Consider the following 13,314-nt stretch of genomic DNA (forward strand, 5'->3'; position numbering starts at 1 on the left):
TGTGTGTGTGTGTGTGTGTGTGTGTGTGTGTGTGTGTGTGTGTGTGTTTCGAGACAGGGTTTCTCTGTGTAGCCCTGGCTGTCCTGGAACTCACTCTGTAGACCAGGCTGGCCTTGATCTCAGAAATCTGCCTGCCTCTGCCTCCCAAGTGCTGGGATTAAAGGCATGTGCCACCACTGCCCAGTGAGTTGATTTCTTTTACTCATTTTGTGTGTACATGTTGTACATGGCTATATGCATGCAGGTTTGGATGTGTGTTTGCATGCATGTTATAATGGGTTGAATATGCTTGGGCCAGGGAGGGGCACTATTTAGAGGTGTGGCCTTGTTGGAGTAAATGTGTCACTGTGGGCATGGGCTTTAAGACCCTCGCCCTAGCTGCCTGGAAGTCAGAAGTCAGTCTTACACTAGCAGCCTTCAAATGAAGATGTTGAACTCTCAGCTCCTCCTGTACCATGCCTGTCTGGATGCTGCGCTGCTCCCACCTTGATAATTTACTGAATCTCTGAACCTGTAAGCTAGCCCCAAATAACATGTTGTCCTTTAAGACTTGCTTTGGTCATGGTGTGTCTGTTCACAGCAGTAAAACCTTAACTAAGAAGTTGGTATGGAAGTAGGATATTGCTGTGATAGGTCTGACCATGCTTTTGCTGGGAAGAATGTGGATTTTAGGACTTTGGATTTGGAAAGCAGTCAAATGCTTTAAATGGGGCTTAATGGGCTATCCTAGTAGGAATATGGAAGACTTTGTTGCTGGGAGTAATTTGAATTGTATGGACCTGGCCCAAGAGGTTTCAGTGGAGAATTTCAGTATATGGCCTAGAGACTGTTTTTGTGGTATTTTGATAAAGAATCTGGCTACAGTTTGCCCTTGTCTGAAGAGTCTGCCTGAGGCTAAGGTGAAGTGACTCAGATTAATTCCACTGACACAGGAAGTCTCAGAGACGCCCATCATAGACTTTGTTCTCTGGTTAAGTCTCATGAAGAACATTTTAAACAAGCATAGCAAGCTGAGAAAGAAAAATATAAAATATATGGTTCTAGTATTAAAGGTGTTAGTATTCTGTCTAAACTCCACCTCCACAGGTATCTGGCAACACCCAGGTATGCTCCTCCCCACAGTTACCTGGCAACAGCCAGGTAGGTGTGCCCACTATAGAAGGGGCTGCTTGCCTCCTCCTCTCTCTCTTACTCTCTTACTCTCTTGCCTCTAGCTTCTCCTCGCCCTTCCTCCCTTCCCTTCCTCCTCTCTCCATGTGGTCATGGCCAGCCTCCACTTCTCTCCTCTCTCTCTCTCTCCTTTCTCCACCATCTTCTCCTGTTTCTCTCCCTACCTTTGCCCTCTGCCCTGAATAAACCCCCTCCCCTTTGGAACCATTTGGTCTGGTGTTGTCTGTTCCAAGCTGCGCACGGAAGTCTAACAAAAGGGGCTCCAGGAAGTGAAGTGTAATTGAATCCTATGTTCAAGGATATTAAATTGAATTAAGGGAGTAGTGACCTTGGGGCAAGAAATCCCCTAGCTAAATTTAGGTCCAGGAATGGTAGTATAAGCCTTTAATCCCAGGAGGCAAAAACAAGCAAATCTCTGAGTTCCCGGCCAGCCTAGAACAGAGAAAGTTCTAGGTAAAGGAAAACTTAAATCCAGACTTGGTGGACCATACCTTTAATCCCAGTGCTGAGGAGACAGGGACAGAGATTTCTGAGTTCAAAGTGAGTCTACAGAGCAAGTTCCAGGGCAGCCAAGCTTAGGCAGTGGAGGAGTTGGAAAACAGAACGCTGGTGATGATGTAATAGAGCAAGGGAACAAGGGGGCCATGTTCCAGCCCCAGCACGCAGCAGAACTCAGCAGCTTTGGCTACGTGCCTCTGGCTTTAGAGTCCAGAATAAAAGGGACTACTGGGACAACTGATGCTGGTTAGCTGGAGCTAAGAAAGTAGCCATGATTAAGAAGAAATCAGCATCACTGAGGTGAAATCTTCTGGGAAGTGTTTTCTGAGAGTACAAAGAGGCTGTGTTCCAGAGATAGCCAAGGTTGTACCTCATGCTGCAGCTGGACTTGGTAATGTTTAAGAGTCACCCAGGCGGTACTGGTTTTGAATGCATGGAAGTGAAGCCTCAGTTGCAGTTGATGGCCCAGGACTGAAAGGGGTCATGCAAAGGATTTGAGGCTTGGCTCCATGAAGAGAGCCAGTAAGAGGCTATTGGTGAAGTCCAGCCGCAGCAGAAGACCCCAGTGTATTAGAGACACACACCAGTACCATGGGATGATCACCAAGAGCAGCAGCAGCAGTGGAGCAGATCAACCTGAGCTTAGAGTGCTATAGAGGGCAGAGCTGGAGAAGAGAGGCCAGCCCTTTGGAGCAGCCCAGAAGATATGTGTGGTTCCCAGACACTGAAACAAGAAACTGTAACATTGAAGTTGCTTGGAGACCCCAAGATATCGGAGATGCCAGAGCCATGGGCTATCTGCTGAGGAAAGCTGCTAACAGGGAGTGGAACCAGCCCAGGAGAAAGAAGTTTGTTGCAGTCAACAAAGGTGAAAAAGGAGTGGAGATCTGAAGACGGCTTTGACTTGAAGACATCAGACATGGAGATGTTTGGAGTTTGCCCAGCTGGTTTCCTGACTTGTTTTGGGGATTACAGTTAAAGTGATTGGATGAGAATCTCAGAAGAGACCTTAAACTTTGTACTTCTAACATTGTTGAGACTGCTCTAGACTATGGGGACTTTGGAAGTTGGACTAAATGTATTTTGCATTATGCTATGTTTCGGTATGGCCCCATAGACTCAAGTGTTTGAACACGCCTATGGGGGCCAGGGAATGGAATGTGATGGTTTGAATATGCTTGGTCCAGGGAGTGGCACTATTTGGAGGTGTGGTCTTGTTGGAGTAGGTCTGTCACTGTGGGTGTGGGCTTAAGACCCTCACCCTAGCTGCCTGGAAGTCAGAAGTCAGTCTTCTACTAGCAGCCTTCGCATGAAGATGTTGAACTCTCTGCTCTGCCTGCACCGTGCCTCTCTGGATGCTGCCCTGTTCCCTCCTTGATGATAATGGACTGAACCTCTCAACCTGAAAGCTAACCCCAAATATGTGTTCTCCTTTATAAGACTTGCCTTGGTCATGGTGTCTGTTCACAGAAGTTAAATCCTAAGATAGTTGGCCTGTTGGAGTAGGATCAGCCCAGGTGGAAGATGGCAAATGATATCTCAGGATTATTGACAGGTAAGTAGACAAAATAGCATAGATGATTGATATCTGCCTAGCTCTAATGCTTTAAGGCTTATTATGAAATATAAAAGTTTTGTCTTTTATTTGGGAGCTAAATGAGCAAAGATGGGGTAGAAACCCTCAAATAGTATTAACCACAACACACAGATTCAGCCAACCACAGATTGATAATATTCAAGAAGAGTGGGTAGAAAGGATGCAAATATAGTATTCAAATGTGAAATTCTCACAAACCGAACGTGAAAAAAAATTCTCAGGAAAAAAAATGTAACATTACATGCTACCATTTATATACAAAAGCATTTCTTTTATTGAGTGTGATAATGAGTTAAAGAAAAGCTTCTTAAACTGTGAGTCAGGCCTTATATGGGATCTGTAACTTAATCTGTAAATTTTTGTTTTTCGAGACAGGGTTTCTCCGTGTAGCCCTGGCTGTCCTGGAACTCACTCTGTAAACCAGGCTGGCCTCGAACTCAGAAATCCGCCTGTCTCTGCCTCCCAAGTGCTGGGATTAAAGGCATGCGCCACCACTGCCCGGCGAATTTTAATAACCTACTAGAGTCCTGAATGGAAACCATGTGGATACTGGGAAATGATTAATTGAAAATTAATTATTAATATAATGTAAATTAAATGTGTTTTCCAGCTACACTTGGTAGCTCACTTTACATGCAAGGGTAACCATAAACAAGAGTGCCTGCAAATGTCCAGAAAGTGGGGAAAGAGATCTTGGGCCCTAAGCTTTACAAGATTGGCTTCCTGGACCCAAGGAGAGATGGAAAACACTGAGCAGAGCAGCCAGAAAGAACAGGGAAGAGAGGCAGAACCTGGGAACTGGGAACAGAGCCAGGAGGCTCCAAGTCAAGGCCAACTGTAAACCACTGCCCAGCTCAAAGCAAAAGGGACAAAGTCTATAGTCTGGCAGCTCATGAAATCATAACAGCTACTTTGTCAGAAATAGGCAAGCCTAATGAGCTCCAGGGAATGTTGTTGGGGACAGGAGAGATGAGACCACATGCTATTTCTTAGTGAGCAGCCATCAGCCAAGAATGGATTTTGGTTGGGAGTTTCTCCAGTGCTCCACGTAGCCTCAGGCTCATAGCTATACCATCCTGAACTGTGCATCTCAGGTTTTGTGCCATTTAATTGGGCATAAAGCAGGGCAAGGTAGTCTTAGCATTTGGAGGTGGAGATGGGATGATCTGGCATTTAAAGTCATCCTTAGCTGTTTAGGGAGGGAGTCAGAGACTAGCCTGGACTATATGAAACCCTGTCTCAAAAAAAGAGTGGAGCTGGGCAGTGGTGGCGCACGCCTTTAATCCCAGCACTTGGGAGGCAGAGGCAGGCGGATTTTTGAGTTCGAGGCCAGCCTAATCTACAGAGTGAGTTCCAGGACAGCCAGGACTACACAGAGAAACCCTGTCTTGAAGGGGAAAAAAAAAGAGTGGAGGGGCAGAGATGGCTCAGTGGTTAAGAGCATATATTGTTATTTAAGAGGAGCAGGGTTCAACACCAATATTGCAGTTCAAAACTGTCTATAAATCCAGGGATCTATCACCCTCTTCTGACCTCTAAGGGCATCAGGTATGTGGTGCACTGACATACATGCAATACAGCTAGAACACTCTGACATATAAAATAAAAACAATATGTCTCTTTTAAAAATTAAATAAATGGGGCTGGAGAGATGGCTCAGCACTTAAGAGCACTGATTGCTCTTCTAAAGGTCCTGAGTTCAATTCCCAGCAATCACATGGTGGCTCACAACCATCTGGTGTGTCTGAAGAGTGACATTGTACTCACATGCATAAAATAAATAAATCTTTAAAAAAATTCAATGAATGAACGAATGGCTTGGCTGAAGGTGAAGAGTAGAAGGTACAATGGTCTATGTGAAAGAAATGTCCTGATGAAGCTCATTGTGTTCTGTACTAACTTTAAAAATACAGAAAAACCTAAGGGAGTCAGGCATTGTGACAGTGCCTTTAATCCCAGCACTCAGGAAGCAGAAGCAGGTGCCTCACTGCAAATTCAAGCCCAGCCCGTTCTACAGAGTGAGTTCTGGGACAGCTAGAACTATGCAGAGATGCCCTGTCTCTCTCTGTTTTTGGCTTTTTGAGACAGGGTTTCTTTTGTCGTCCTGGATGTCCTGGAACTCACTCTGTAGACCAGGTTGGCCTCTAACTCAGAAATCCGCCTGCCTCTGCCTCCCAAGTGCTGGGATTAAAGGTATATACCACCATTGCATTGAGACCCCCATCTCTAAACCAAAATATCTTGGTGGAAGAAATAGAAATATATTTTAGTAATCTGAAATGTTTATAATACAGATAGTGATGTATAATACAAAATAATATGTAATAAAAGAGACAGTGAAATAGCTCAATAGGTAAAGGAACTTGTCACAAAAATCTGGCAACCCGAGTTAGATTCGTATATAGATAGAAGGAAAGAACTGACTCCACAAAGTTGTCTTCTGACCTGCACGTGCATGCTTTGCATGCAATAACAAAAATAGCAATACACAATAGTGCATAGTATATTGTTACATTCAATTATGATATATATGTGTAAAGATAGTATAACCAGAGATTTATTCATGATCTTCTTTCTAACCAAATAAAAAATAATGTTTTATGAAAAAAAATCATTAGGTTAATTGAGAGTTACAGTGAGGACTGGAGAGATAGCTCAGCAGTTAAAAGCACTAGCTGCTCTTCCAGGGGCCCTGAGTTCAATTCCAAGCAACCACATGGAGGCTCACAACCATCTATGATAGGATCCAGTGCCCTCTTCTGGTGTGCACACATACATGCATACAAAGTGCTCATAAACATAAAATCCATAAACAAAAATAAAAAGAGTAACAGGATTTGGAGAGTTGGCAATGGCTAAAGCACTTGCCACACAAACTTGAAGACCTAGTTTTGGATCCCCAGAATCCATATATATGTTGGGTAGGCATGGTGACCACCGCTGGAGAGATGGAGAGAGGAGTTGTGTGGAACAAACTAGCTTAGCCAAATAAGCTAGCTCTGGGTTCAAATGAAAGACCCTACTTCAATATATAAGATAGAAAACAATTGAGGAAGGCACTAGATATCAACTCCCCTCCTCATGTGGCTTAGTGAGGGTCTTACTGTGTGAACAGACAGCATGACCAAGGGAAGTCTTATAAAGGACAACATTTAATTGGGGCTGGCTTACAGGTTCAGAGGTTCAGTCCATTATCATCAAGGTGGGAGCATGGCAGCATCCAAGCAGGCACAGTGCAGGCAGAGCTGAGAGTTCTACATCTTCATCTGAAGGCTGCTAGCAGAAGACTGACTTCCAGGCAGCTAGGTAGAGGATCCTAAAGCCTGTGCCCACAGTGACACAGTTCCTCCAGAAGATCACACCTCCTAATGGTGCCACTTTCTGGGTCAAGCATACAGAAACCATCACACCATGGTGCCTTCTTCCTTCTTCCTCTTTTCTCTCCTGTAGACATCTTTATTCAACCAACAGTTTAAATTAAGGAGCAAAGTTTGCACAACAAAACCTGGCATATGTGAGAATTTGCTCCTCTGGAGGGGACTAGTCCTTAGGATAAAGAGTTTAGCATTACAATATATAGTAACAGACCAAACCTCAACATTATGTAAAACACCGTTTATCTCATTTAGAAACTAAACATTTTCACTAAATACATTGAATTTAATTGTATTCACCCTTTGGAAAGCACTACTAGTGGTAAAAAGGTACTAAAAAAATACTCAATTTGCATTTTTCTTTTTTTTTTTAAATTTTTATGTGTATGAGTATTTTGCCTGCATACATATATATGTTCACCACATACAGGCTTGGTGCTACAGATCTCCTGGCACTGGAGTTACAGACAGCTGTGAGCTGCCATGCTGGTGCTGGAAACTGAACACAGGTCCTCTAGAGAAGCAGCCTTTGCTCTTAACCACTGAGCCATTTCTTCAGTTCCTCAATTAGTATGTGACCAAAAAAAATTTTTTTCACAAAAAATACTTCACATGACATATTATTAGAAATGCCTTTCAAGGGGACTTACCTAGAAATATCTTTGGGCTTAGTTCTTCTGTTTAATAATAGGTATTTGCATAGACCATAATAGGCTCAGTATCAAGGTGAGGGCTCTGCCTGCTGAAGTCATTCTGCATGACAGAAACCTTAGCTCAAGTATGTTCACTATCAGCAGAAGGGAAAGACCATAGTCAAATATGTCATAGATTTTTGATTGTCCTAAATTGTTTGATGTGAATTTTACAAATATCACGTGTATTAGCGGTAATGGTGGAGCTGGAGAGTACTGTGCCTTCTCCAGGCTGCACAGGGAGAACCACCAATAGTGTGGTGGAACTTGTGGCCTTTTCGAAGGCCATGGCGCTTTTGGCCAGCAGATGTCAGCCCATGCATCTCTCTGTGCTTGTGGACTGGTTTGGTGATCCACTGGGTGTCAGGATTTCTTCTGATAGCTTTATGGAATGGATAAATGAGGATAACCTCAAAAAATTTATATGTGGAATCTTCACCAAGCCAGTAGGAATTCAGGACTCTCAAAGCCCCACAATGGCGCCTCAGCAACAACTGAAGGCTTTGGGCAAATTTCAGCTGGTTAACACCATCGTGCACAGGCTTGCACCCTTAGGAACGGGGTGTTTGTGATCACCACGGTGGACAAGAATCTTGTATATTACATAACCTTGCTTATCTTTGTATACCAGCCTTCGAGCTTTAACAGGCTGGGTGGGCAGTGCAGAGAGCTGGCGGTATTGCCAACAGCGGACCCTCAGAAGAAAGCGCATCATGTCAGACTGCTTCTTCCTCCATAGCTCCTGGATGTGTCTGTATGCACCCATCTTGGCTCACCTGATGGCTGCTGCCAGAGGAAAGGAAGAAGCCTTTCTCCCACAAACCCTTTTATCATGTCATAGCTTTTTAAATTTATGCCTGACAGGACAAACAGCACTTCTTTCATTGGCCAGAGTGAGTCACATGGCCATAGCTAACTTGAGTAAAGTCTTTGACACACATTTTGATCTAGGCTTAAACACTGTGTGTGTATTCATACATATATATTTATTTATGTATCTTTTTTTTTGTATTTGAATATGTGGGGGAAGTAGGAGATGTTTGTAAAATTTCAAGAACAACACAAAGGAATCAGTTCTTTCCTTCCACCATTTTGGTCTTGGGAAGTAAATGCAAGTCATCAGACAGGTTGTAAGCATCCTGTCAACTGAGACACTTCACTGGCCCTCAAAGGGTATTTAAATCAGGGCTTCTTCTTTTTTTTTGCCATGAGGTTCCTTATATAAAGGTATATAAAATAAGTATTAAAATTAAACATTAATAACAAATTATAAATTTATTCAAAAATAAAATAAAAAATAAAAGAAACATTTGCTTACAATTTTTAGATTTTATGTGCATGAGCAAAATCAGGTCATCATCACCCTTACCAACTGAGACATTTTATTTTTTATTTTATTTTTACATTTTATTGGCCCTCAAAGGGTATTTATACACTCATGTTCTAGCAACACTATCCAACAATGGCTGCAGTTTCAACACAACCAAAGTGTCCACTTCTGGAGCAGATGAAGAAAATGTGGTATACATTAAATAGAATATTCTGCCTTTAAAAGAAAGAGAATTTTGATACATTACAATGTGAAGTTTGAAGACAAATATTTGTATAATTTACTTCTGTGAAGTACTCAAAATACTCAAACTATGGAGAGAAAGTCAAATGTTGGTTTCAAGGGACTGGAGAGAGAGGATGAACGGGGACCGATGCTAATAGGCACAGAGTTTCAGCTGATGAAGGTAAAATATGTACAATGTAAATGTACATGATAGCACAGACTGTGGACTTGAATATGGTTAAAAAGATCCATTTTGTTACATATTCATCTTTGTTGTGGAGCTTTCTCTTTTTAATTGCAAAATGCTTTCCTTGAAGGAAAGGGGAGTTCACATGAACAAGAAACCCATAAGGGGAAAGAGATATGGCTCAGCAGTTAAGAGTACAGGAACAGCTTCCAGAGGATGCGCGTTTGAGTTCCATCACCCACGTGGCAGCTCACAAACATCAGGGGATCTGACGCCCTCTTCTGGCTTCCACAGGCACTGCATGCATGTGGTATATGAAATACATACAGGCAAACATTTATACACATCAAACATTAAAAGAAACCCACCAAGACTCAAGAGACTCCTCCCCAAGTTTATTTATTTGACATAAGGTCTCACATATCCCAGGCAATTTGGGATGCCCTTCAACTTCTGTTCTGCCTCTTAAAGCTGTGAATACAGCAGTGGGCCGCTTCATCCTGATCTTTTAAAATTTTTTCGTTTTTAAATTTAAAGTTATTTTATATGTGTGGCTGTTTTGCTTTTTTCTCTGTGTATCACATACATGCAATGGTCAGTTTCCTTGGAACTGGAATTAGCTGGTTGTAAGCGCCCACGTAGGTGCTGGGAATTAACTCAAGTTCTCTGGAAAAGCAGCAAGCCCTCTTAACCAGTGAGCAGCAGCCCCTTTTAAGTTTTTGTTTGTTTTTTTTTTTTTAAAGACAGGGTCTCTATATATCCCTGGCTATCCTATCCTGGAACTCACTATGTAGACCAGGCTGGCCTCGAACAAATTCCTCCTGTGTTTGCTTCCCGGGTGCTGGGATTAAAAGGGTGCCCACTACTCCTGGCCCCCTCCTCGTATTTTTTTAAGATCCAACTTTTGGCTTCCTCAGGGTTAATGCTCTTCTATAGAACATTATATTGTGTTAAACTTCATGCATACAATAAATGGTCACCTCTGTAAATTCTCGAAATTCCATCAGGTTGAGACAGACAGACGCTCAGTATTCACTGTCTGCAAAATCCCCCAGAGCCTAAGGAAACCCAAGTAATTGTTTACAAAGAACGAATTACTGGCTTTTCCAGAGGCGCCTCTCTGGTCAGGGGCCAACCCCAGACTAACGGGGTTCGTCCAGGTTTTTCCCCCGGGCGTGGCCTTACCGCAGACACTCAGGCTGCCACCACAACACTCGGGGTTTGGCTGAGGCAGCTCGAACGTGGGAGCCCGAACTTCCCTAGAGAACAAAGTTTTCCTTGGGGCCCCGCCGGCACGCCACACCCCAGAGGCAGCTCTTCCGACTAGGCCTCTGCCGACTCAGCCGTAGCGCGCTTCCCTGTCCCCAGCCCTTCTTCCCCCCTCCCCCCGGAGGTGGCGGTTGGTCGCGCGCCTCTCTGCCTTTTCCACCCCCTCCGCTAACAAGGGGCTCCAGGCCCTCTGGGATTGGCTGCGTCAAAGGACATCTGCTCTCAACCTCTTTGATTGGCTGTTATCCGCGCGCGATGCAGCCTCCAATTGGCTAGGTTAGAGCGCCTGCGCGGCGGGGTTCTCGGTCGCCAGCCATTCCTGTGGAGGACTGCGGGTCGTTCGGACGTTTTGCCTGTCGCTGTAGGAGAGGTTCCGTCTCTCCGAGAAGGCAGTTGCGGCGGCAAAATGAAGATCTTTGTGGGCAATGTCGATGGGGCGGATACGACGCCGGAGGAGCTGGCAGCCCTCTTCGCGCCCTATGGCACGGTCATGAGCTGCGCCGTCATGAAACAGTTTGCCTTCGTGCACATGCGCGAGAACGCTGGCGCGATGCGCGCCATCGAGGCCCTGCATGGCCACGAGCTGCGTCCAGGTCGCGCGCTCGTGGTGGAGATGTCGCGCCCGAGGCCCCTGAACACTTGGAAGATTTTCGTGGGCAATGTATCGGCTGCATGCACAAGCCAGGAATTGCGCAGTCTCTTCGAGCGCCGTGGACGCGTCATCGAGTGTGACGTGGTAAAAGGTAATGCGGGAGCGCGCTCTGGGGAGGGGACACGCGCGGTGCTCTCAGCCCATTAGCCACGCCCCTCACCCTGGGGTTGGTCCTCAGGGTTGGGAATGGTGGGAAGTGTGCAGGAGCGGGGCCTAAGGTGCTGGAGGCGAGTTGGGTAGAGCCACCCTTCTCCCCTGCTGTCCAAGCAACATTCATCAAGTGGGAGGAGTCGGCTCTGGGCGGGTGCAGTGACCACTGCAAGCCGAAGCCACGGGGCTGGGGACGCGTCCAGAGATTTGCGAGTGTGCGGGGTTAAGGGGAGTCGCCTTTTCCTGGTTGCATGAGCCTGGGACCAAAATGAAATTGGGAAGGGAAGGGCACCAGCCGGGTTATGGAGCGAGGAAGATTTCGCCACTTCCCCACTTCCTCTCCAGACATTGGTCAGATCGAGGGAAGAGGGAAAAGGTTTGGTTAAAGCCCCAAGCCCGCTCTGGGGTTCCCTCCTGACGAATGCTCCCAAGCGGAAGGTAGCGGGGGCCCTTGGTGGTTTCTCAGGTTCGGGTCTGGAGTGAATCTGTTTGTGGGTACGGGAGGGGTCTCTTCTGAACCCCTTTGGCCTTTCAGTATTTGATGGGTTAACCTTGGCGGTTTTGTGCTTTTTAATTCTGTCCCTTCACCTCCCACTTTGTGTTCGGTTTTACAACTTAACCAAGTGAAAGCCCTGGTTTTCTTCATTTTTTTTTGCATGTAAAGAGGGGCTATTAAGCCTTTTCCCCAGGTAGCCTTTACTTGCTAAATTGGCGCCTCGGGGCACAGATGTTTTATAAGTTTGGTGAGATTGCAAAGAGGTAAACTCTGGCCTGGGGGGTGGGGGTCCTTGAGAGGGACTTGTGAGGTTTCTATTGAACTTGGATTTAACACCATTTATTCAGTTAGTACTTTTTATTGCTTGGATAATTCTTAGGATAGCTCACTAGTTTGCCTTTTTCTTTGAGGAAATGTGTCTTTTTAGACCCTGTTGATTTTCATAGGTTAGGATTCTATCTCTACCTTTAAAATACTTGTTTTTTTGTGTTGGCAAGATTTTATGGGACACGCAGACCAGTGTGGGTTTCACTGATCAGAGTTAACTTTGCCCTGTCATTTTCAACAATACACCCCAGGAGTGAGGCCCCGTTTATTCCCTATTTCTGCTGTTGTTGGATTCATATCTGCTTGTACCTTGTAAGGAATTTTGAGAACAGGAACTAAATGTGGGTATAGGTGTTTGCTCATTCTCATCCAAGGCTTCATTTGCTGTTCTGGAAGGTCACATCTTTTGGGCTATTCCTTATCTTTTCAAAGAGGGGGGTGAAGGGTCATAGGGTGTACATTGATAGGAACAACGTTTTGTCCTGCCTTAATACTGCATTCTGTTTTCCTCAATTCAGGTTATATCTGAAATCTGACTTTACTGCAAACTTTGAGCAAGCTGTGTGATTTATAGGTTTTTGCTTATGTTTAGTGTAAAAGAATGGGAAAGGTCTCCGTTTGAGTACTTGGTCAGCAAAAGTATGGGATATGAGTTTTTATGAGTCTTGTGTTTAGTTGACCTATCTAGTTTCTTTTGTAGTTCTTAGGTAGTCTGGCTAGTAGAGTGGGAGTAGAATTCAGTACCTCAGGGGACAGACTCCATTGGAATTTGTATGGATCAATAAGCTTTTTCTCAGATGGTAGGCCAGAAATTTGCTTCAATTTGTTTGGGACTGGCAGTAAGTGACAGGATGGTGGTTGGGAATAAGGTCACATGAGATGTAGACCTCTCGTTTGAGTCCCTGTGAGAAGTTTATGTGCATTTCTTTCATTTTGAAAACATATTTATAGCAGAATTACACAGACTCTATCCTTTGATATAAGAGATTTGGTGAGATTTGAACATACTTCTACTGATGCCTGTATCTCAATAGGGGTGAAAGATTTAAAGTTGAAAGTGGAGTAGAAGAGATTGGCTCTGGTTATATAAATAGCTTCCTCATTTTTGGGAGGGGAGGCTAAGAATGGGCATTTGGTTGAGGCTGTCAAGTCTTTGAAAAGTGCAGAAGCTTGATCTTAAACAGGATGGCTAGTTCTGTTTTATTTCACAGGGAAAAAAACATAGTTGCTTGGTTACTTGCGCTTTGGTATGATTTGTAGAACAAAAATCTCCATAGCAACAATGATAACTATTCTCCACAGCTATATACTACTGGACATTCAAAGATGAACAGTTTCAGGGATCAT

At 44.4% G+C, this 13,314-nt stretch overlaps 1 protein-coding gene and 1 pseudogene across 2 annotated transcripts in view; one reads left to right on the forward strand and one right to left on the reverse strand.

Annotated features, from left to right (window-relative positions):
• Positions 1 to 7,519: 7,519 nt before the first annotated feature.
• LOC114624342 lies at positions 7,520 to 8,258 on the reverse strand (annotated as a pseudogene).
• Positions 8,259 to 10,615: 2,357 nt separating this feature from the next.
• The window catches only part of LOC114624270 (RNA-binding protein 14), a 28,296-nt gene continuing 25,597 nt past the window's right edge, over positions 10,616 to 13,314 (forward strand). The window contains exon 1 of one of the 2 annotated variants that reach the window (XM_028771155.1): positions 10,616 to 11,085. In XM_028771155.1, the coding sequence (XP_028626988.1) occupies positions 10,749 to 11,085 (337 nt within the window). In that variant the 5' untranslated portion in view covers positions 10,616 to 10,748. The remainder of the gene's footprint in view (positions 11,086 to 13,314) is intronic. The other variant, XM_028771159.1, reaches the window with a different exon arrangement.

The sequence above is a fragment of the Grammomys surdaster genome, unplaced genomic scaffold, assembly GCF_004785775.1.
Source record: "Grammomys surdaster isolate TR1022 unplaced genomic scaffold, NIH_TR_1.0 205, whole genome shotgun sequence".
In the NCBI taxonomy this organism is placed as follows: Eukaryota; Metazoa; Chordata; class Mammalia; order Rodentia; family Muridae; genus Grammomys; species Grammomys surdaster.